This window comes from Trachurus trachurus (assembly GCF_905171665.1).
Source record: "Trachurus trachurus genome assembly, chromosome: 17".
Classification (NCBI taxonomy): Eukaryota; Metazoa; Chordata; class Actinopteri; order Carangiformes; family Carangidae; genus Trachurus; species Trachurus trachurus.
In genome coordinates this window covers 31,786,037-31,810,068 of record NC_139900.1, presented here as the reverse complement: position 1 = coordinate 31,810,068, position 24,032 = coordinate 31,786,037, and the positions used below count along the sequence as shown (strand labels likewise).

Sequence of the window (24,032 nt, the reverse complement as noted above, 5' to 3'; positions counted from 1 at the left end):
GTATGTTTGTATGAAGCTGTTGGCACCGTGCACTTGTGGGAGATCGATTGAGTGAAGTTTGAGTTGTGCTTGCATCTACTCATTTGCTACACTGACATAAACCATTGCTTACCTCTAATTAGCCTTGACAAGACTGGTGTTTGAGTCATTGGGTCCAGACTTGACTGAAGACAGGTGGGACAGAGTCTCATACAGACATGGTACAATGTTGAAGAAGCTGGAACTTTGGGCAGGTGTTGTCATCATTCCTGCTTGAAAATTCACCAGCAGTCTTCAATCAGGTGTTTACTGTGGACTGGCATGAACCTCTCTGCAACCAGACAAAGAAAGACAACAAAGAAAACATTGTTAATGATAATGATAATTATTATTATATAGCACACTGTTGCAAAGTGCTTCCTGCAGCAACAACAACAACAAACAAAACATTAATAAAAGAAGTTGGAACAGAAAAAAAAAAATGGTGAATGAAGAGCAGGTTTAAAAAATCTAATAGAAAGGCCAACCAATAAATATGATTTCAGGAGGCGCTTAAAACAGTTAACAGATTTAGCAGATCTAATAGATTGAGAGAGATTGAGGGAGAAACTGTGGAGGCTACAGCTGAAAACACACAATCCTTTGGATTTGACATTAAATCAGTGATTTTGATGTTTTTTTTAAGGATAGTTCCGAGGATTTATCCTTAAGGAACTCCAGATAATAGGGTAGTAGACATAAATGGGAGACATAATTATTGATGTGGCCATGTAAATATTTGACAGGTATGAAGAAACAAAAACATTTAGGCTAATGGCAGCACCAGTTCAGAAGCCTATCAATTTAAATGTACTCACTGAAGCTGAGTGTTGATAACGCTGAAGATGTACTGGCCATGCCACATTCCTGCAAAGTAGGCTGCCTTGCATTCTCCAGCTGCACCATGCTGAGGAGAAGGTAAAATGATTTTGTAGTGTTAAAAATGTGTACAACTAAGGATGGGATGGTTCTGTACAAATATATATGTTGAACACAAAATGAACTCATGTAACACTTCAGTAATAATGATAATGGACAGAAGTAGCTACATGGATATCTGAACAAGGCAGTTTTAGGCTGGTGTATTTTCCCTCTTCCACACAAACACAGTAACACATAACTTTACCTTAACAGTAATGATGTTGGCCTCCCTTAGGAACTTCTGCACCTCCATGAGAGCAAGGCTCCTCTTCAGACCGTCTATCTCCATGTGCTAACGTTAGCTTCCACATACTTTACTCTGATTAGAAAACACAAAAACTCTGGTTACTCTCAGGTCCTGTCTCTCACGCTAGTCTCATGCTATAGTAGTCAGCGTTATTAGCTTAACGATCCACCGTTAGCGTTAGCATAACGACCGTTATCGTTATTAGCATAACAATAGACCGTTAGCTGTATTAGCATAACGGTCGTTAGCGTTAGCCTAGCCATCGTTAGCGTTAGCCTAGCTCATGTGCTAAACGGCCAAAGTAACACAAACCATGCTCATTTTTAAATACTTACAGTTCATCTGTAGCTTTTCCACGGACAGTTGGTATCGATCCAACCTGAGAAAGTCCAGTCCGATCCACCGACACTCGTTGCTGAAGCAGTCAGACTTTTTTGCAGACTGAAGCTGGGGCATTTCCATCAAAAATAAAATTAATCCACTTTACTTGTGTCGTCTTTGGCTGACAACAGAGCAGCTTGGTTGTAACCAGGTTGTAACGGCGCTCCGGCCAAAAATACGGATCTTGGTGGCGCGCAGCAAACCAACCGTTGACCCAACAAATGAGTTACTATGGTTACTGCTGGGTCACCTGTGGGTCACCCAAGCCAGAGCTGACTCAAGCTTCTTCTTTTTTTCCTTTTTTTTTTTTTTTTTTTTTTTTTACTGTGTGTAGGTATGTTATGGAGACTACATGTTTGTACAATAGAGATGTTTGTATTTTAAAAAATATATATTTATGTCTAAACTCCATGTTTGCACATTTATTCTGAAATATATGTTACATAGGCTATTACATGTTATTTTGACTTAGTATCTTAATCTTATCTTAATTCTGTTTTGACAACATGTAGTTTTTCTATTGCATTAAGTGCTTCACATCGACCCGAACAATGCCCACGTGACCACAGCCTGTCCTGATACCATACTTTTTAACATTCTACTTTCTATAGAAATGATGGTATGATTTAATGGTTGTGTACCGTAAATTTAAACGTAAACACCAGCAAAATCTGTAATTCAGACAGAATGATACCGTCAATTTTACGGTAATTACACGCTTGTGACATTATGGTATTTTACCGTGAATTTTGCGAACTTTTTACAACATTCACAGTAAAATTCCATATTTTCTACTTAGTAAGACCGTAAAATTTAAAGTTATTTACTGTATCTTGATTTACGGTAATTCAGTGTATTTATTACAGTGATATACTATTTTTGATTTTACGGTATTTTACTGTTGCTATTTGACAGTTTTTTACCGTAATTTCTACGGACATTTCTTACAGTGTAGAAGTGTTCAATTGGTGACTTATTTGCATGACATTGACAATTACCTGTCCTGCTTGGATGCTGCAAGTTACACTTGGTGGATCAGAAAATATCTTAATATTCAGATAGATGACTTCATACCCTATGCTGTGACTTCCTGCGTCTGATTATATGCAGGAGTGCTTCATACTCAATTGCATGAATTATGCAGTTCATTCTCTGGCTCTTTCAGTGTATGTATTGAAACATGATAATGGCGGCAGTGCTCTTATGGGCTATCTTTCCTTGCAGGTACCTTGTTTTGAGGGGTATGACACACAAAAGAATTTCCTATGGGGTTTTCCTTGTTGGCAAATGTTTCACCCAAAAAGTTGTAATAGGAGTAACAATAACAGTAACTATTCCGCATGATGTAGCAATGTCACGTAATGTATTTTTTTTTTTTTTTTTTTACCTTTGACCTTTGACCAGAAAAGTGAAATCTGTCCAAGTGATTACTTTGGACAAGCAGCTCAAAATCTTTGAATCTCGCATAGAGGCCAATTCAAAAGCAGTCAAACTGAACAAGGAGGATATTGGAAAAATGCAGAAACAAATTGAGGCTCTGACAAATGAAAACCACTCTCTCAAAGAAATGTGCCTAGTAAGAGACAGTGGGATCTCAGACTTCTGGGATTGAAAGAAAGAGAAAACAGAGACACAAAAGGGGTCACAAGGGTGACCCCAGTGGCTGTTGACAAACTCAGTGAAATGGTCGACACGGTCCATCCGCCTGGGGGGGAAAAAATTATGCTTCACAGAACAAGATGCCGAGGCCCATTATCATACAGTTTGCAATGTGGACGGCCCGAAACGAAGTCTTGAGGAAATTCAAAGAGGCAAGAGTCCGCAAAGAAATGAACATCCACTTCAAGGAGGACTTTTCAAAGGAGGACAGAGAGGCTCGGGCAAAGCTGTGGCCAAAAGTGGAGGAAGCTCGACTTAACGGCAGAAAGGCCTTCCTAAAAGAGGGGTAATTGATGGATGGAGAATTGAGCCTTAATAAGTGGACATAATAAAAGTCAGATTGTCTTCTATTTTCAGGCAACACAGAACTCAGGTAAAACTACTAGGCCTTAAAAAAGAAGAAGAAAAAAGACAAGAAATTGGAGACAGCTATTGGGTTGGATAAACTAAGAGGTGAAATATGTTTGTGCACCTTAAGATATAACCTCATTAGAGGGGGGAAAAAAAAATGTAACCCTCTATGGTACGCATTATGATGCCAGTGGGGGAAAAATTGTTTGGAGTGTTTTTATGTCTCAAAATAGACTAAATAAACATAATCTAAAGAATTTTTTTTTAATTATTTAATATATATGATTTTTTTCTTTTCCAGATGAAAAAGGGCCAGAAAGTTATGTTTTCAGACCGTTTTAGTGGAGCAAAATGGCAAACCTGTTTCCTTTGAAAAAGTCTGCAAAAAAGGATTTCAGTATGGCTTCTTGAAAGTCATGTGATAAATTAAAGCATTGTTATTGGTTCTCTAAGGTCTCCTCTCTTTTTTAAAGTATTACAGCATTAAATGGGATGAATTGTGGAGATGTGACAGGCCAAAAAGTTGTATGTTGCCTGAGGGCAACATGGTACCATAGAGGGTTAAGTTGATAAGTTGATGCATTGGAACTAATATCTTAGGACAACATGCTCATCTCTGCAGTGTATTCAAGGACTTTTGAAAGTTATAATGTCTGTTTTATTTGTTTCTGTCAATGTAAGTGATTATTTTGAAGAAGTTCTTTAAGTTGTTACAGAGATATTGTGTTGACAGGTTACAAATTGTGATCCGTTGAAGTCGCTATCCCCTTGACCTTTGACCTTTTACTACCAAAATGTAATCAATCCACCACTGAATCTGAGTGAATGTTTGTGCCAAATTTGAGGAAGCTCCATCGAGGTTTTACTGAGATATCATGTATGAGAATCTCATACATGATATCTCAGTAAGGAGGAAAACCTTGATGGAGCAGGGACAGTCAGATGTGTATGTGTACAGGCCAGACAGATGGACAGTCTGCAAACAATATGCCAGAGGCTCTGGTGTGTTTCATTATCATCAACAGTTTAAATTGTTTTAGTTAAACAATAAGCTTAGGTCTGCTTTAGAGCAAAATGACATTGCCAAGTAAAGTGTTATATCTCATAGCTGAATAATTGAGCTTCCTCCTCCATGTGATCTGCAAGAGCCTCTGAGAACAGCCCCAGGACACTGGAAGTTGTCATGAATATGCGAATAGTCTGGTTTCATTTACACCTGGTGAGGAAAGGTTTAGAAGAGCATTACTTATGAAACTTGTCTGAATTGGTCCTCCTGGTTGTCAGTTTAACTTCTGGTGAAATTTCTCCTGTGTTTATGAATACTTGTGACCAAACCCTTCATGTGAATCTTTACAAAGTCCTCACCAAACTTCATTTCAAATGAATGTTACACTTGAACTCTGCTGACATTACTTGACTGAAGACAAAATGGAGCCACTCGAACACATTGCTTTTTCATCCACCAACCACAGATGACTCAGTAGAAACATCTGCTGGCAATGTACCAGCCATACAGAATGAAATTGAGTTATATTATTATAGATTGCACAATATAGCCATAGTTGTGCATAATGCATAGAGGCCGCTGTGCAATGGAAATAAAAAGAAGAACAAGAACAATCATCATGAAAACAGGGACGACTGATCAATTAAATTACTAATTATTCTTAATTTTTTGCTCTGTTATTTTGTTTAATATGGATCTAATTTGTTTCTAGTGTGTGTAAGACATGTGCTTTAATTGATTTAGTCTGTCTAAGCTTTTACACTCTATGTAGTCTAACTAATTAACAACTGGTCAGGAGCAACCCATGTTTTTATGGAGACTCAAAGCTGCATTCATAACTGAATGTGGGCCTATTTCATTGAAACTAGTTCTGACAGAACAGTGGAAAGTCGTTTTGTAGGTTAAACTGATGTTCTTATGTTTATATCACCCCATTTACTGGTTTACTTTTTAATGTAATAGATAGCCCTAGCTCAGTTTCTCAGTTCTATGGAAGGCAAGAAAGGCCAACATTAATATGTCCCGCCTGCTTTTAGACACACACGCCTTAAAATCTATTGTCTCCCATGGACATTTAAGTCTAGCCTATTAAAACCCTAAATATGCTCTGTGCTTTTTGTGCCTCTCACACAGGATTTATTGTTGGTGATATTTGACAATATTCGAAGAGAGTTTAAAATCAGAATACATAATAACATAATTCCAAACACCGGAAACTGTTCAGACATGAGTTTATGGGAGAAAAGAGGCGACCAGCAGCTTAATAAATGGTAAAAATACTTTGTTTGTCAGGCAAAAAGCTTAAATATTAGCATCCACAAGAGACAGCATCATTTCATGAGCAAACTGAGCTAATTGCAGAGAGAAGATATGATTCTCAACTATGTTTAGGCACTCTTGGGTGCCATCCAGACACACCAGTTTAACGACCATCTAAGGGTGCAGCCAGTGCAGTACAGTGAACAGAGGCCTCTTAGAGATTTTAGATAGCTGTGCCTGGATCAGGCCAGCGACCTTTCTGGTTGGACCGGCAGAGATCCTCTCTCCTTTTCTATTGCTAAGGTTCAAGTTGTCAACCCAATTCAAACACAACCCCAAGGTCATCCTTTTACCACACTGTAATAGAGTTTATTTTCAGCAAGAAAAATAAGTGATTTCAGATTGCATCTGTGTTCACCTCAGGGAATCTTTTACTTCCAAGATACATATGACTATTCCCATTGTTTGATTACAGCAGGCTTGGGAACTAGTAACTAATTGTTATTGGCCTGCTGATAACAGTTAGAATTGGCCAATAATTTCCATTTAGTTCATAGGATTGAATGACTTGTTATAGCCCCCCCACCCCCACCCCCAGTCTCTGACCTTCCTCCCAGCTCACAGTGATATTTTGAAACTCAGTGCAGTACTTAAATGCTAAAAGATGAAGTGGGAGGGCATTTGGGGACTATAACAACACATAAAAAACACAAAAATGGTAGCAATACAAATACAATTTCCATTTGACTACAGTTATACAGTGAACAGAGTCACTGTAGATGTTAAAATTAAATCATAGCTTAGGGTAATATTTGATAAATCGATAGGTATGAAGGACAATTCAATGTGACCTCTAATGTTTTGGTTTGGGTCCTGGAGCCTCTTTAAAGGGACAATGAGGAGTTTTGGAAAAGCGAAGCATTTTCACACTATAGTGAAATGGAGAATGGGCCCATTAACAAGTGTGGGTAGCGTAGATTCATCCACATTAACATGAGACTTTTTTATAACCAAATAGAAACTCCTCGTTGTCCCTTTAGCTCAAAAATATATAGCCTATAACAACATTGTTATGGCTGATACTAATTTAAAAAAGCAAACATTGTTTTTAAGTGTATTTCAGAAACCCACAACAGAAAATGATGCTTTACTTGCATTTGGGGTTTGTATCCCCTCCACCGGAGCCTTTTAACACTAAATTTAGAAGAGATCCAACAGGATGTTGAGCCTCTGTTGGGTCAAACTGCCTCACAAATACAATATTATCACTATGTAGGACATAATATACGTGTATATTACACAAGCAATATTTACCCCTGCACAGCCTATCTAGCATATAATATAGGAAATGTCACTCTCTTTGCATAATAACACTTCTTTATAGTTATTCTGGTCACCCTCATCAAATGCACAAGCTTAGTTTGTAAATGTTACATTGTTACCATATGGAAATATTTAGGGATATTAGGAAACAGGACAACCACAGGGGGTGTGAACCCTGATCTTCTACTTAATGGTCTGTTTTGGTATTTACACCATTGCCCCATTGCTCAAAATTTCAAAGTGAACAAAGTGAACATGATCTAAAGGTGACCTCATATAGCCTAGGTCACAGAGGATGGCATTTTTCATGTTTTTTGTTTACATATTTTGAGTGAACTTATAATTGATGGTGTGAGAAATAATAAAAGGTGAAAGAAAAAGGAAAAAACTAATTTGTTTGCAATTTATGCCTTCAGGCCTTAATACAATATGCTTCTGGCGAACAAATTATGATACTACAGTGACCTCTAGTGGTCAATGAAACCTTACATGGATTTAAAGGGACAGTTCAGCTAAATGACAACTAATAACTACACTAAACAGAAGAAAATCCTGCAGTTTGTTTAACAGCCGACCACTGTAGCCTACCCTCTTGCCAGCATCAATTTGCCAATGCAGTATCCTTCACAATGTAAAATTATAACATTATAATGACTGTACCACTCTGTCTTTTGAGAGGCATGATATTATCTGTCATCCCGGTCTAAAAGAAAAACAATCAGGTTTGGCAAATATAGAGTAGGGTACCTTATTTATTCATTCATGTAATAAATATTTAAGTAAGTAACATATTTTTTCAGATCACTAAAAGACAAATGAACCAAATCAAGTTACACAAGTTACAGGTTAAACAGGTTTTTACACAAGTAGCCTATAACATTTCTGGAGAATAGTCCTCTTCAGCTGTCACATATTAACTAACTAAAATGCCAGATTTAAAAAAAAACAAAAACAAACAAACAAAAAAAAACATAAACGACGATCAAAAGTTTTCGCTTACCCCACCAGTGCAACCCCCAAACTACCTCCTCTTTGCAGCAGGATAGGATCATCCACACACTGCAGCCCCACATTAACCACACCCCTTCTCATGTTGCAGCAAAACACTCGACTTCAGTTTCCCATAATACACCTGGAAAAGTACAGTGACGAACGCATGCACTGATGAGAAATTAAACACTGTTTTCAGAGCCGAATCTTTTGAACCGGTTCAGTAACATGTATTTGTCTTTTAAATGCATTGATCGTAGGAAGCTGCAGGTTATGTAGGCTATACAAAATACAATGATCAAAAAGTAAAACTGTTAATAGGAAGCCAACATGTTATAATAACATGTATACTGAATTAGGAATTGAGATTGTCATTCTTTCTTTTCTTTTCTTTTTTTAAGAAAATGACTGGGGAAAGGGACTTGGTTCTTTGCTGAAAGAAGTTATAACAAACCAAAGAACTAACTGGACAGAATAAAAAAATAAGATAACTGTAAATATATATGAAGGCTTAAAATACCTTCTTAAATACCTCATAGACTATGTAATTACCTTATTCAGAACAAATGTTGAAACTTTTTTTTTTTAAAGAAAATGTAAAAGCCATAAATTTATCTACCTTGTAAAATAGCTGTTTGCTGTCCATGAGTTGAGACTCAACTGTACGGTTCGTCCACGGACCGCCCACCAGCAGATGACAACAACAAAACAGACAGAGCTACTGTGAGGGTGTTAGCGTAGTTAGCTACCTGAGATAAACAACTGTTGGTGTAGTCCGTGTGTTACACCATCTCGGCCTTGGTTTGCCAATTCAGAAAATTACTAAACAGCAGTATGGTTAATATGTACAACTAACCATGATTGTCACTTATTCTAGTGTTGTTTAGTCTAGCTAACGTTTGCTAAGTGGTTCGCTAAGCTAACCCTATGTATGCCAAGCTAAAACAGGTTAGCTAGCTAGCTCAGTTGCTAGCTTGTTAGCTAGCCAGTTTGCCTAGGCGAGGTGGAGACCAAGAACAGGGAGATGCGAGTAAAGTGAGGTAAGAAGACTGAAATCATGCATTTGATTAATTCAGTGTGGAATCACATCCTTATTATAATAACATTATATGTCTGAGCGGGCGGCGAGAGCTATTCGGCGTAATCTTATTACATTTGTCAAAATCATCGACGTTAGAAACAGCTACCCAGCGCTAGCCTGACAGCTGTGTTAGCTAATAGCCAGTTAGCGCAGTCAGCGGTTTATTATTGACCAGTCAGGCTGCTAGCAGCTGCTGCTGGTGGCTTCTTGTTCAGTACCAACGACTCACTGGAGGCCTCGAGGTTAATAACAACGGTTAATAAGTGTTCCGTGTAAAAAAAACAAACAAACATGAACATTTGGACCTGGGTAACCCTGAACGACAAGAGGCCCACAGACGTGTAAATCGCTATTAATGGCAATTAGCCGACGTTAACCAACGTTCACATTGTCTGTGTCTCTTCGGGCAACTTACTTGATAAGGTGCTTTGTACTGTAACGCTAACAACGGTTAACACTGGGTCGTTAGGCAGCGCCAACTCGATTATAATGTCTTTAACTTTGCGTTTTTTAATGAATCTCTCCGAGTAGCCTCTTTGTCTATGGATGTCAACAAATGTGGAGTAGTAGTTTTATGTATTAGGTGTACACGTAACATCAGACCAGATCACACAGATCACACACTTGGCAGTAGGTGGCAACCGCCGATATGGTTACTAAATTATTTAGAAGGCAATACATTCTTGGAGCCTTGCAGTTTTTGTTGTAAGGCGGATGGTGACATGGCCCCTAACATCAAGGGTATGAGTTATCTAAAGAGATGGTCAGTGATAATAATAACCTAGCTCATAATTATAGCCAGTGTTGTAGCACAGAAAATGCCATACATGGTTGTGATTCCAGAAACTTTATGGCCTTATGTGTTTAGTGGCAGTGTCACACACAGTTATTGATAACACAAAGAATTGTTTTGATAAAATGTAAATGTGAAATTCTCAGGTGGCTCATGTTGATGTTTATGCTTTTTTCACAGGGTGACCTTGCATGACTAAATGAGCAAGACAGGCAAGTGGCAAGAACTCTGGGAGATTCAACATGAAGTTGTATGTGTTCCAGGTCAACAATGGCAGCACTTTGACATTTGACACTGATCTTGCTGTCCAAACGTAAGAAACCAACACTTCAGCAATAACAAAAAGAAACCGTGGGCAGTACATCATGGCTGTTTTGACCTAAATAAATTCCTCCTTTGTTGTAGTGTCCTGGAGCTTAAACATGCCATCCAAGCCAAATATAAGATTGCAATTCAACATCAAGTCCTTGTTGTCAATGGAGGGGAATGTATGGCTGCAGAGAGACGAGTCTGCAGCTACAGTGCTGGCACTGTAAGTCCATGCAATGTGTTTGTGTGTTTTTGTTAGTTTGTAAAGCTTGCTCATGTAGTAGTCTAATGACTGGTGTCTTACTCTTGAATTATAGGAAACCAACCCCATATTCTTGTTCAACAAAGAGATGATCTTGTGTGACCGGGATCCAACGATCCCCAAAACAACCTTCTCCATTGAGAGTGAGATTCAGGTCAAGGTGGAGGAGTCTCTACTGATGCCAGCTGTCTTTCACACCGTTGCCTCACGAACACAACTTGCTCTGGTAGTTACTTACTTTTTTTTTTCTTTTTTTTAAATTTTCATTGCATGTGCATATCAGGCCAAAGAAGTTCCTTTCAAAATGTTAGCCTGTCATATGTGTACTACTGTTTTAAGCTAGTTTTTTTTTTTTTTTACCATTTGTATTTGTGCATTTAAAATTGTCTTACTACTAATTCAATTATTGTGACTTATCCAATAATCATGGAATGCATGCAACTTGGCCTGACATTATTCTCATGCTGTTTCAGGAAATGTTTGAAGTTGCCAAGAAACTTTGCTCTTTCTGTGAACGTTTGGTTCACGATGAACACCTTCAACACCAAGGCTGGGCTGCTATTATGGCTAATCTGGATGACTGCACTCTGTCGTATCAGAAGTTGCTTGTTAAATTTGACACCTCGTATGCAAATTATCAACATGACTTGGAAGAAATAAAGGTGAAACTTACAAAGTAAGTATTGCCAAGGAGAACTGCATTACACTCAATCTTATGCACTAGTTTGGAAATTGAAATATAATCTGCTCCTAAATTATTACAGTGAACAATATCTTTATATACCTTTTGAAATTTTTGAATGACTAAAAAATGATATATTTGTGCTATAAGGAAATGAGCTTGATCAACTTTCCCTCCTAATGCGCATGTCTTTATTATAATTACAGGCTAGGGACAGCGGTTGCCGTAATGGCAAGGATACCACTGCTGGAAAGTTTGACAAGACACAGTTATAGAGAGAGCATGGAGAAGTCCAGTTCCACCCCAGAGAAGGATTCAGATGAGACAGAAGAAGAAAAATCCACTGACTCTGTGCTCCACCCTGGTGATGCACAGAAACCCTCCAAATCATCAGCATCCGCTTCGGGGACAGCCACATGTGAGCCAACTGGTGACCAGGAAACAAATGAAATGACTGACAGTGGTGGATTGAGAGCTGCGTTATTAGATGAAGACACTCCATATTTCGCTTACCCGTCCTCCTTCAATGTCACGCTGTTAGACTGGATCAACGTGCAAGACAGACCCAACGATGTGGAATCCGTTGTGAGGAAATGCTTTGACTCCATCAATAGGGTGAGTCAGTCATGCATGAAATATATAGACATACATTTTGTGGAGGAAAACTATGTGGAAGTCTGCATTACAATGTTATGTCTTTCAGCTTGACCCACGGATCATTCAGCCTTTCCTGACAGATTGTCGTGACACAATTGCCAAGCTCGATAATCAAAACATGAAAGCCATTAAAGGGCTTGAGGACAGGTTGTATGCTCTTGACCAAATGATTGCGAGCTGTAAGAAGTTGGTAAATGAACAGAAAGAACTTGCTCAGGTATGAGAAGTAAGACATAAATAATATTGTAATTACTTTCTCTGTTCTCTAGGTTGTTTTTTTTAAACTGTGCTTACATGTTGTGTCTTGAAGGGATTTTTGGCCAATCAGAAGCGGGCTGAAAACCTGAAGGATACATCTGTTCTGCCTGACTTGTGTCTGAGTCACACCAACCAGCTGATGATCATGCTGAACAACCACAGAAAGCTGCTAGACATAAAAAAAAAGTGCACCACTGCCAAACAAGAACTTGCAAACAACCTTCAAGTCCGACTCAAGTAAAAAAACCAAACAAACAAACAAAAACCACTTCTTCCTCAATATTTACCACCTTGTCTTCATAATGTGATTTTGGCTCTTGCTTTCAAAATGCTAAAGTCCTGTTTGCGCCTTGGTGTTGAATTAGATGGTGCTGCTACGTGATGCTTCATGCAGACCAGGATGGCGAGAAGCTTCAGGCTCTGCTTAGACTTCTGACAGAGCTGATTGAACGAGTGCGAGTGGTGGAGGCTCTCAGCACTGTACCCCAGATGTACTGCTTGGCGGTGGTGGAAGTCGTCAGGAGAAAGATGTTTATGCGCCACTACAGAGAGGTCAGTGCTAAAAATGCCGTTTTTGGACACTAATTGTGTTTCCAGCCACAGTCATACAAAGAGGCAATACTCAATGTTTGTATTAAGCCTCAATTAATGATAACTGCCATCTTTCCTGTTTTTATTGCTGTCCGTATGCGTTGTAAGAGTGGAAAATAGTTGCTGTGCTTGATGTTTGCACATGTTGAGATCATTTTATTTTTTGACAGTGGTTGATGCAACAGGGAGCCACATGTATTTCATTTCTCCTTGCTTTCTCTTTCTGTTTTTCTTAAATTATAGGAAATAAGTTTCCTTTTGAGAGCCTGGGAACATTTTTTTTTTTTAGATTACTGAGATGATAAGATTGATTCTGCAGTTTTGAACAAGGATGAAACCAAGTTATCTTATTTTGTGACATTTAAAGCTTTTGCCTTACAGAAGGTCAGTGTCTGGCTCTGGCATCTTATGCATTTTCCCTTTATTAAGACAGATGAAGTCTTAGCCCTGAAGCCTTCTTCAAGATCTTGAAGAATGCCTGAGGGCTGAAAGATCATCTGTGTGCTACTCATTTTTCCTGCACTTAAGTCTGTATCAAGTGGTCAGAACCTCACTACAACTCTTGGTGTGTGTTACTTTTCAATAATTTATGACAGCACAGTAACATTAAAGTGTGATGGAGTGTCACCAAGCTCCGGAAGTGGACCGAAAGAAACACAACTGTTGTTTTGTTGTAGTAATGTCTTCACATTTCTTCTTTTTAGTGGGCTTATGCGCTTGTGAAGGATGGGAAACGACTGTACGAGGCAGAGAGGTTTAAAAGGGAATCCTTTGGGAAACTCTTCAGTGAGTGTCTTTTGGGAACCAAATTAATTACATTTGTGTGGTACAACACATTATATGGTTTTGCAATAACCATGGTCATTCTCAAACTAATCTGATTCTTTGTCTCTTCAGGGAAATCTTTCCTCAGAAATCGTTTGTTCAGAGGACTTGATTCATGGCCCCCCACATCATTCTGTGTAAGTTTGAGAGTGTTCGTTTTTTGACCATGTTGGTATTAACTTGTTATTGTTATTCCCACTATATTTTAAGCGGCATGTGCTTTTGCCGTGTTGGTTATTGTTTACAGACACGTAAGCCCAGAAGGTTTGATGATGAACTTCCAGACATCTCACTTGAGGACCTGCAGTACTTGAAATCTTGCTGTCCTGTAGAGGTGCAGCCTTTCCTTATGTAAGTCACTGCCCTCAGTCATTGAAATGGTTTTAGGTATAACTGTGTCAGTTATATAAGCCCACTAGAATTTTCCTTGGATATAGGCAATAAAAACAGGTGCTTTTGGAAGTGTCCATTTCTAAATCAAATGCAATCAAATGAATGTGTTTTCTGGAGAATAATCACATGTCTTAAACAGTGAACACGACAGACAACAACTTGTTCGACTTTTGTTTGATTGATCTGCTTGTGTTATCTGTGTCTCACAAGTAATCCACTTCTGTGAAAGAAAAGACAGTAATCCCAATTGATTTTTAAAGGGGAGCAAGGACAGTTATCCAGCCAATTCTAAAACCTTTTCATAAGCAAGGACTGCTTCAAAAAATAAATAATCAGTTAAGCCAATGGAAACCATAGTAGATGAACACCATAATTTAGATTACAACATCCAATTTATGATAGACTATGACATTTTGAAAAATTGTACTAGATATGTTGGGTGAGGAAGGGCTGTGCTCCCCACATGTGGCATATGTTATCTATGGTCCGTACATATGGCCTGTTTAATGTGAAATTAAAGCACTAAATGAAGTCAAAAAGATTGTATTGATTGTTTTCTGCCTTATCTTGTGGTGTGGAAATAAGCCTGAGACCCAGCCATTTTTGCACTAACTTGCAGACCTCTGCCCCAGAAAAATACGTGTGGTTATTATCAATCTTCCCCTTACCCCTCATTTTTCTTCCTCAGGGTTCCCGCAATGTGTGACTTTGAGCCCTTAAATCACCACATAGGGACGCTTCACCAGCTGGTCCAAGCAGCACAGAGTGTGGACGAGATGTCTCAAACTATCACTGACCTGCTAAGTGAACAAAGGGTAATGATTTCATCAGCAACTTTTAGTTTCACTTACTTCATGATATGAACTGGTTACAGAAATTCGTAAACATAGTTATTTTTCAACAGTATTAAATCCTATTTTATTCCCAATCTGAGAAAACTGTAATAACCCTCTTTTCCTTTCCCTTTGTTTGTTTTTATTTCCAAGGCATCCTATTCCCAGAGATCAACCGTGCTGACCCCACATTCTGAAGGTGTACCTGGGACCACCTCACCGATGTCCTCCAAAACCCCCTCCTCTCTTAACCTTCAGGGACCCAGCTGCCAACCTCTACATGTTCCTGTTCCAGCTCCTTTAGAGGACCTGTCCCCAGACAGCATCGACGCGCAAACATTTGACTTTGAGACCATCGGCCATCCAAGCATGGATCCAGTCTTACAGCATGGCTCCCTTGACCTGGATTCTCTAGCAGAGAGCCCCGAGTCCGACTTCATGTCTGCTGTCAATGAGTTTGTGATAGAAGAGAGCTTGAGGTCTCCAAACCCTATTAGTGACCCTACGAGCCCTGATATGATGGTGGAGTCTCTGTACTCTTCGGTGATCAACGCCATTGACAACAAGCGTATGCAGGATACCACAACACTAGAGAGGGAGAACTTGAGGATCACTGTCCTCAAACAAGTTATTGACAAGTACCAGTCTGCTGCAGAGGAGTCCCATTCTAACTTAAGAAGTGTGAAGGACGACCTCTATCACTTACGAGGTCAAGTGCTGAAAGAACAAAATGACTTTGGATTTGTCCTGAGGAATATGTCCACAGAGGTGCGCAACATTGTGGACAACTTCTGCCAGATCCATGAACTGGAGTTGAAGGAGCATCAAAGCGAGCACGTCGCTGTTCGGCAGAAGCTTGAGAAGCAGGTTCAGACACTAACGGAGGAAAATCAAGTAAACCAGAATATTGTCAGAGACGTCCAGCGAGCAATGCTGGAGCTGGAGGGCCTTATGGAGCGCAAAGAGAATAAACTTACTCAGCTAGAGAATGAGAAAGAGCGATGGCTTGAAACGGAGAGTAGCCAGATGGATAAGATCAAAAATCTGGAGCAGATGATCAGCGATCAAGCTGAAGAGATCAAGACACTCACAGCCTCTAGAGACTCCTTGACCAGCCAACTGGAGAATCTGCACTTTGAGATCGAACGTGGCCAGCAGAAGATTCGACAGGAGTTGGAAGTTGTTGAGCAGTCCCATTTGAAGGAGCTGGAGGACAGACTGAAGCAGGAACACAATGCAGAACGAGAGGCCCTTATCAAGGATAACCAGGATGCTCTGGCCCACCTGGTTGCTGAAAACAGTGCAAAGTTAAGTGAGGCAGCTGATCACCATACCACTGCTCTTAAAGAAAAGGACAACCAAATCAGCGACTTGGTGGCTCGTATTACCGAGCTTACAGAACTCCGCTGCAAAGTGGAGGTGGAGCTGGCCCTCAAAGAGTCAGAGACAGAGGAGGTGAGGCTCCTGTTCGAGGAGGCCAAGATTCAGCAGGCCGAGGCAGTGAAGTCCCAGGTTGAGGCTGAGACCAAAGCGCTGAGCGAAGAGCTGGACGGCATCAAAAAGCAGCTTCAGGCAAAGAATGAGGAGTATGAAGTGGACCTAGCTGAGCTGAGGACTCTTATGAGGATCGAGAAGGACCACTGCATCTCAGAGCTGGTGGACAGACACGAGGAGGAGACTATTTTGTTGCGCAATGAGATCTCATCCCTGCAGCAGAAAGCCCAGGACGCCGAGATGAACCACGCCGAGCAGCAGCAGAAACTTAAGCAGGTGTTAGACCAGCAAGTGGCTCTAAGTGAAGAAAAAGACACGCAGTTGAGGAGCTTCCAAGAACTGGAGCAAGAGCTGAGGACAGTCACCAACAAATTGCAGGCAGAAAATGACCTGCTCTCTAAAAAACTAGAGCAGGACAGACAAGCAGTCAAGAAAGATTTAGAAAAAGAAGAGGCCACCAAGGTTGCCACAGCAGAAGCCTATAAAGAGTTAGAGCAGGAGAAGGAAGACATGGAAAAGAGGCTGTTAGAGAAAATTAAACAACTTGAGAATGAGCTTCATGAGAGACAATCCTTAAAAAGGTAAATGCCAGTGCACCACATATAGAAATTTAACTTTGGGGTTCTAACTAATTTGCCTACATTGAATCTGCTTACGTTTAAAACGACACACTGAAAGAAAATCTGAGCAGCTACTGTTCAGTTGATTAAGAGCGAACTGTTAACTATCCTTCACCCATCCTTTGCATGTCCAGATTATGTAATTACCCTGTCAGAATGAAAGTTTACTGTGTGCCTTTCAGCGATGAGGGGTTGTCGCTGCATGCTGAGGGTCGTGCAGATGCCGGAGCACCCCTGTCTCTGGACTCGGCACTACAAGAGCGGCTGCAGCAGGAGAGGGCCTCCCTGCAGTCCCAGATGGAGCTCCTGGAGAAGAAGAAGAACGAGGAGATGCAGAACCTTAAGACATCACTAATCGCAGAACAGCAGGTTTGTAGTCAGGCTGGAAGTAGGCTGGAAAAATATTCCACCCTGGCATGTGTAGTGGTTAACTAAACCTATCTTATTTTATCTAATTGCGTTGGAAGGGAATTTCTAAGATAGATCATCTATGATTGATGTTATATGGTTTCTAATAATGTAAAAGGTTGACTCCAAAATCCACTTAAAATAATGACTTAACTAATAGATGTTCCTAACAAAGTGCCAACTGAATATGTGTGTAATGTTCATATTTTGTATCGGTGCTTATGGGCTGTCTAGTCACTGAGTTTCCATTTACATAGTAACACAATCTAATCCAGCCATTAATAATTTAATATTAAATAGCTTGGCTTTAGTTATAAACCTTTTTTTCTGTGTTAATTTTGTATTTCTTGTCACTTAAGGGTTACAATGATTTATGGCATATCTGTTTCATAACACCCCATAGTTTACTCTAATAGGACTCTTGTCTTGCATAAAATATTGCACCAATCAGCCGTTTTATTATTTGCAAAACGTTTTAGCCTGCATAATTCCACTTTGTTTTTTGTCACAGAGTGTAATAAATGGAGAAAAGATCAGATATGGAACAATACGGAAATTCAAACAGATTATAAAACTCCCATGGCTGCAAGCTGATCTGAATCCTTAAAATTTACCAATTAATAAAAGGCATTCTCACAAATAATTTGTGCTTTGATATGAGTTCTCCCATGTGACCAAAATAGATGTTAAGCTTGTTTAAACTCTAAATGATTAGTAATATTATATTTTTTTCACAGACTAATTTCAACACTGTTCTAACCCGAGAGAAGCTGAAGAAGGAGCAGATCATCAATGACCTCACAGAGAAGTTGCGGAAAGTTACACAACAACAGGAAAAGGACAAAGGTGAGCGCTGGGCTTTTTTTTTTCTTTATACTTTGATTGGAGGGTAGTGATTTTTAATTGGTCTAATGAAAGAACTCATTGTTGCAAATTGTGTCTTTAGATATGCTGCTCACACTTATTGACACAGGTTTTCTTAATTAGAGGTTTTCATGGAGCAAATTTTATGGTAATTTGATGTTGCTATTATTATACCTTAGAAAGAGTCAGACATCTTTTCTCTTTTCCTAACTGCCATATTTTAAGAATGGCCAGCTTTTGAAGTCGTAGGTTCTAGGTCGGCATTTTGTTCCTTATTTATCTTCTCTCATTGCAGCTCTGATAGAGACGCTCTCTGAGGACCGAGCCAGTGTCATGCAGGAGAAGAAACACTTGGAAGAAGAGCTGAACCGCCTGCGCAGCACTGCACTAGTCTCCTCTGCCTTCTTCGCTCCAAACCCATCAGCTCAGGAGGTCACAGAGGCTGGAGGAGCAGCAGCAGCAGCCAGAGCTCTGCCTGTGGCCGGGGCCTGTACTTCTGAGCTCATGGATGAAACTGACAGACTGGCCTCAGTAGCAGCCATTCGAGATGACGAACATGTCGATTCAGCAGTGGAGGCCAGCATGGTGACAGTCCAGTAAGCATCCCCTCTCCAGTAAATATTGTGTTGTTGACAGTCAAAGATATATTGTAGTGGTTGCTCGTTTCACCTGGTTACTGGGAAGAAATCAGGTCAAAGCAACACATTTGCATGCATTTTCTTAACCAGATTAAGTCCTGTGATGACATGCATTTGGCCAGTCACTACATTTCTCTTTTTTCCCCCCTCCACACCTCATTTTTGAACCAAAATTGACACATAACAAGTGCATTAAATGTTATATAAGAAACCTGTTTAGTACTATGTGAGACTGACGCCAAAGGAGATGTTTTTTTAAGGTTGAAGTGTTTTTGACAGCTCACTGAAAGGACAATCTGTCTCGAGGGGAAGCACAATTTTACCTTACCTTGTGTGTGCGCGTGTGCGTGTGTGCGGGCCTGAATTTTTCAAATAGCCTCGTCTTCACTTCATCCTTCATTTTTTATTTTTATGCACTGATGTTACTACAGTCCTTTCCCACTTCCCATGGTTGTCCTGTACATGCTCATCTCCTTAGGACTCTGTTACATTCAGGACATTTACTACACAACTACACAGTCAAGATGTCAGATGTTTTATGTAGAAATATATGAATTTTCTCTTTCTTTGAGCCCGACAGAGGAAACCGTGTTTTTGTTCACATGATGTACAAGAAGTCAAGCTGACGTTGTTGTGTATATGTAAACCTCTTTTATAGTCTTGGTACATGGTACAATCAAGATTAAGATTAAGATGCTTTTATTGTCATTTATATCATACAATGAATTTTCCATTTGAGGCATTCCCAGATACCCATAGCAGCATTTAAAATAATGTTAATAATAATAATAATTCATCCTAAAAGCCCAACCAATAAATAATAACAACAATAAAAACAAGAAAACATATATAATATAAAGTGCAGTGTGTCAGTGTGTTGCCACAGTCCACCTCAGGCTTCCAGCAGGGCTTTCACTGCCCTGGGGAAGAAGCTGTTTCTCAGGCTTCTCAGTTCGTGCCCTCATGATCCTGAGTCTGCCAGAGGGGAGGGTGTCAAAACATCAATGGCAGTGAATCACTGCATCCAGTCATTCTCACTTTTCCTAATGTTAAAACTGACATGCCCTTTTAACCTGTAAGAATTTAAATACAGCTCTCTTCTGTTTTTTAAATGCTTTCTGAGGAGCAAGTGAATTTAGCAGCAAATATCTAGCATATTTTCATACATATTAATTTTTTTCCACTTAGTGGGAAAACACCTATAAGTTGAGATTTCCAGTATGTTTTCCTACGCCAGTATGCATCACCCTTGATTTTGAGTTTTGTTTATGAAGTTGCTCTCTGGTTTTTCTCAGCATGTTGGTCTTATACAACACACCCATAGCAAAGATAGACCAGACCTGAAGGAGGCTGCAATTACACACAGTCAAGATCCTTTTTTGTTAGGATGATATAAAATTGGTTGCTAGTCACAGACAGGCATTACTGAAGAATGTCAGGAAACCATGCCATTTTGTACACTACTAAAAGTGGATGGACAGAGAGGACATTTGACAGTGGAAGGAAGGCAGGCTAGGATCAGTCAGTGTAAGTGTTTCATTCATCATTATCAAGATTGAGAACTACTAAGTTTGAAAATGACAGATTTCAATTTAATATGATTTTTCATTTCAACACCTTACAGTTTTGTTGACATTTCACAGAGGGTGATCAATATCTTGATGTTTTCTTTTTGTAGTGATAATATCTTGATGTCAGAGGAGAAGCAGCGAATACTTTTACTTGAGAGGGTAAGTGGACACTTCATATCTTTCACATTGTATTTACCTTATGATACTGTGTATCTGGATGCCTCCATGTATCAAATCAATCTAATATATGTTGCAGACTTTACACATGAAGGAAGAAGAAAACAAGCGCCTCAGTCAAAGACTGGTCAGTTACTTGTCATTACTATAGGTTATGTAACACCTGCTCCACTAGGTGGCAGTAGCATCAAAGCCTAAAATCCTGACCCAGGAGGTTAAAGAGCTCAGTGTAGACAAATTATTATTTTTTTAGAGAGAGTGTCATTGGAATACACAGATGATGAATTTTAGTGAAATTGCATGCTTGAAATACAAACATACCATTTAAAAGTGTAAAAAAAAAAAAATGTAATTGTTTGGTCAAAAAGTTGTTTTAATCAGGCCTGACACTACTTGATTCTAAAAGAACACAACTGAGATTAGTTTTAATATATTTCTATCAATGGGGTAAAAGTACGAGCAGTAATTGCACAGCCTATTTCTTATAAATCTCTAGTCAGACAGATGTTCCTCTTGGAAGTCATTTGTAGCCAATATTGTTAACACTTGTCTGTAACATGTGTAATGTCGGCCTAATCCTTTTCTTTGTAGATGTCTCAAAGCATGTCGTCTGTGTCGTCACGGCATTCAGACAAAATCGCCATCAGAGAGTAAGTGAAGAGAACACAACACATGGCCTTAACATGTGCTTGCTGATGTGATTTTTAACTGAAACTCTGACCATTATTACGTGCAGTGTAATTATACATATTATTATATAATTACCATTAATGTGTTGTGTTTTTGTTAGCAGTTAGTAGAACTGTGTGTGTGTGTGTGTGTGTGTGTGTGTGTATCATCATCCTTTTGTCTCTTTGTCCATCTTTTTTATGTTTCAGCTTCCAGGTAGGCGATTTGGTTCTAATCATCCTGGATGAAAGGCATGATAACTACGTGCTGTTCACAGTCGGTCCCACCCTCTACTTCCTCCACTCAGAGTCTCTCACTGCACTGGACCTCAAACCAGGTCAGCTTTGCCCAAACCCTTTTGTGATTATGATGAGAATTGTACAATTTGAATTTGTTTTGCGATGTACTAACAAAATAAACATGTGGCACGTAAGTCAAGTATGAATTAAAACGGTGACAATATATACTGTATGTACGTGGTAAGTACATAACTCATTTGGTTTTGTTTTGTTTAGCATCGGGGACCTCAAGACGGCCGTGGGTACTCGGAAAGGTGATGGAGAAGGAATATTGCCAGGCAAAAAAGGTACTGAATTTATCCAAGAATATATAATCATTTTTAATGAATATTCAAGAGACAATATATATTAACATGGATGAAGTGTTGTCCTGGAAGTATTGTTATTTTTTTTATTTTCTTTTATTTTTACAGTTTCCACACTGGGTTTTTTTCCCCCTGATGTGTTGATTTGATCCGTGTCAGTAATGCTGTTACATTGATGTATGTACAGTCTGTACCTTCTCCCGGTCTTACAAAGCTCTTTTTCCTTGTGTCTGTTCCTTCACCAGGCCCAGAACAGGTTCAAGGTTCCTTTAGGAACCAAGTTCTACAGAGTGAAAGCTGTTCCCTGGAACAGAAAAGTATAATAGCCAAGTAATGAGCTAAAATGTATATTTATATTGCTTAATTTTTGAACAGAAACTTCACATCATAATTCATAACTTGAAAATTGAAAGACCTTAAAAATTGAGAGAATTAAGAGATCATTATCATTCAATTTTGAGTTTCAGTTCAAAATCCCACACTGCTACCACATTTTTGTTTTCTTTTAATCCCAGATTTGTTATTGTGGACCAAATGCTAATAACCTTATTAGGGCATTGCCCTATACACTGTGGCATTATGCCATTTGACCTGTGTGTAAAATTGAACAAAATTTGGATGTTAAATATTAGTTCTCATTATCAGCATTTGTCCTTTTGTGGAAAATACTGTGTCATTATCAACATAATTAAATGAAAATATACATTTATTATAAATGTTTATGGAGGAATGTTCATGGCATGCATATTGATATATTTTCTTTGATTTACTTATCCAGATAAATGTTGTAGTTGGAAATGTAGTTAATGCTGTTTGTTACTCACAAAGCAGTATGGCCCTCTGTCAATACTGAAATGTACATTACGGCTGACTGATGGAAACAGTCAGTTTTGCAATCCTTGAAATGCACTTTCAAAAACAATGCTTTTGTTGATTTGAAAAGGGAAGTAATTGAGCTGTCAGAACTAAGTAAATATATCAGCACAAACTTCTCACTATCATAGAATATTGATATGTAGAAAGGAATACTTTGTGACTGTGTTTCATTATCGGAAGACATTGTACATTATCCATCAAATCACACATGTAACAATAAATGACTGTATTGTAAAAGATAGAGTTTTGAAACAATAAAGGATTGATCCCAAACATAATCTGCTCTCTTTGTTATAGCAAATTCTTCTTCCATATTTAGCGATTATATTTTATTTATTTATTATGTTTGATACCAAGAAATGTAAACAAACGATTTCACTCACCCTTATAACGTTAGACAGGAAGTCAAAACTTTTCCTGGTTCACAGACAAACGCCTATTCACATTAACTACACCAGCAGACAATTGCTCATTTGTAAGGAGAATTGCTCACCTGCTGGAAATGAAGATTTCTCTCTCATCAACTCAAAAAGCATTTTATAATAGCTCATTATTATGAAACATAATACAAAAATAATACACAGTGACTATTAAGGCATATGTAATAAATATCTTTTTAATGATGCTTTTAAAATTTTCTGGGGGATTCGGGAGTCATTGTGGAATAGGACAGTATAGTGTATTCATTTGATTTAGCATTTTTGCTTTTGTGGAAACATTAATGTTGGCACACTGCTGCAGGAAACAGACTTCAAAAAGGCTTCAAATCGGGGCCCAAGAACGATGCGGCCCTCATGGAGAAGGAAGCCCACCAACATCACTTTCCCAGTTCACAGCGGGGAGCATAGCAGCTCTCCGCCGAGCACTCTCTTCCATGTGGGTCTAGGGGTGTTTTAACAATGTTTAGCTCTATTTTCTCCATTTAGCATAAGCCTGTTGTCACATTTGGATGGCTCCTTCATAAATTGATGGTGTGATTCCTACAATTTCGGGACAGGCCTGAATGACAAAATATGCAACACAACATTCGATACCGAGGTGGCTGGCAAGCACCAACCATGTGCACTGGACAGGCTCTTAGTGTAAATGTTTACAACCCCCCACTGAGCTCAGTGCTGCTGGGAGTCACTCTCATCAGGCTGAATGGGATTTAACATTGCCATGTGCAGTCTTTTGCTAGTTCCATCATTAAAACTGCTTTTGACTTGCTGTCAAACTTATTTCTATAACACATGACTACTTAACTTAAGTACTATGTCATAAAATTGGTA

General features: G+C 39.0%; 1 protein-coding gene and 1 long non-coding RNA gene across 3 annotated transcripts; one reads left to right on the top strand and one right to left on the bottom strand.

The window, feature by feature from the left end:
* Positions 1-228: 228 nt before the first annotated feature.
* LOC311000428 lies at positions 229-1,605 on the bottom strand. The gene is made up of 4 exons (XR_014596088.1): positions 1,522-1,605; positions 1,145-1,258; positions 837-925; positions 229-310 (listed from the first exon to the last, which is right to left on the bottom strand). It is a non-coding gene; the product is annotated as an uncharacterized lncRNA (long non-coding RNA).
* Positions 1,606-8,860: 7,255 nt separating this feature from the next.
* rb1cc1 (RB1-inducible coiled-coil 1) lies at positions 8,861-23,033 on the top strand. 2 transcript variants are annotated; one of them, XM_083991729.1, is made up of 23 exons: positions 8,861-9,196; positions 10,211-10,343; positions 10,436-10,562; positions 10,657-10,827; positions 11,075-11,277; positions 11,490-11,898; positions 11,987-12,157; positions 12,251-12,435; positions 12,564-12,750; positions 13,494-13,575; positions 13,687-13,751; positions 13,862-13,965; positions 14,696-14,822; positions 14,994-16,915; positions 17,137-17,323; positions 18,100-18,208; positions 18,522-18,822; positions 20,543-20,594; positions 20,692-20,739; positions 21,204-21,262; positions 21,491-21,618; positions 21,797-21,867; positions 22,131-23,033. In XM_083991729.1, the coding sequence occupies exons 2-23, from the start codon at positions 10,273-10,275 to the stop codon at positions 22,206-22,208; spliced, it is 4,857 nt and encodes a 1,618-aa protein (XP_083847855.1). In that variant the 5' UTR covers positions 8,861-9,196; positions 10,211-10,272; the 3' UTR covers positions 22,209-23,033. The 2 variants fall into 2 exon arrangements, with proteins under 2 accessions (XP_083847855.1, XP_083847856.1); XM_083991730.1 differs by lacking the exon at positions 20,692-20,739.
* Positions 23,034-24,032: the final 999 nt, after the last annotated feature.

Excerpts from the sequence above, each read along its gene's own strand:
- rb1cc1 (XM_083991729.1), top strand. The coding sequence starts at position 10,273 with ATGAAGTTGTATGTGTTCCAGGTCAACAATGGCAGCACTTTGACATTT. Across the intron at positions 12,436-12,563 it reads AACCTTCAAGTCCGACTCAA|ATGGTGCTGCTACGTGATGC; the intron begins GTAAAAAAACCA and ends GTGTTGAATTAG. Across the intron at positions 21,619-21,796 it reads TGCACTGGACCTCAAACCAG|CATCGGGGACCTCAAGACGG; the intron begins GTCAGCTTTGCC and ends TGTTTTGTTTAG.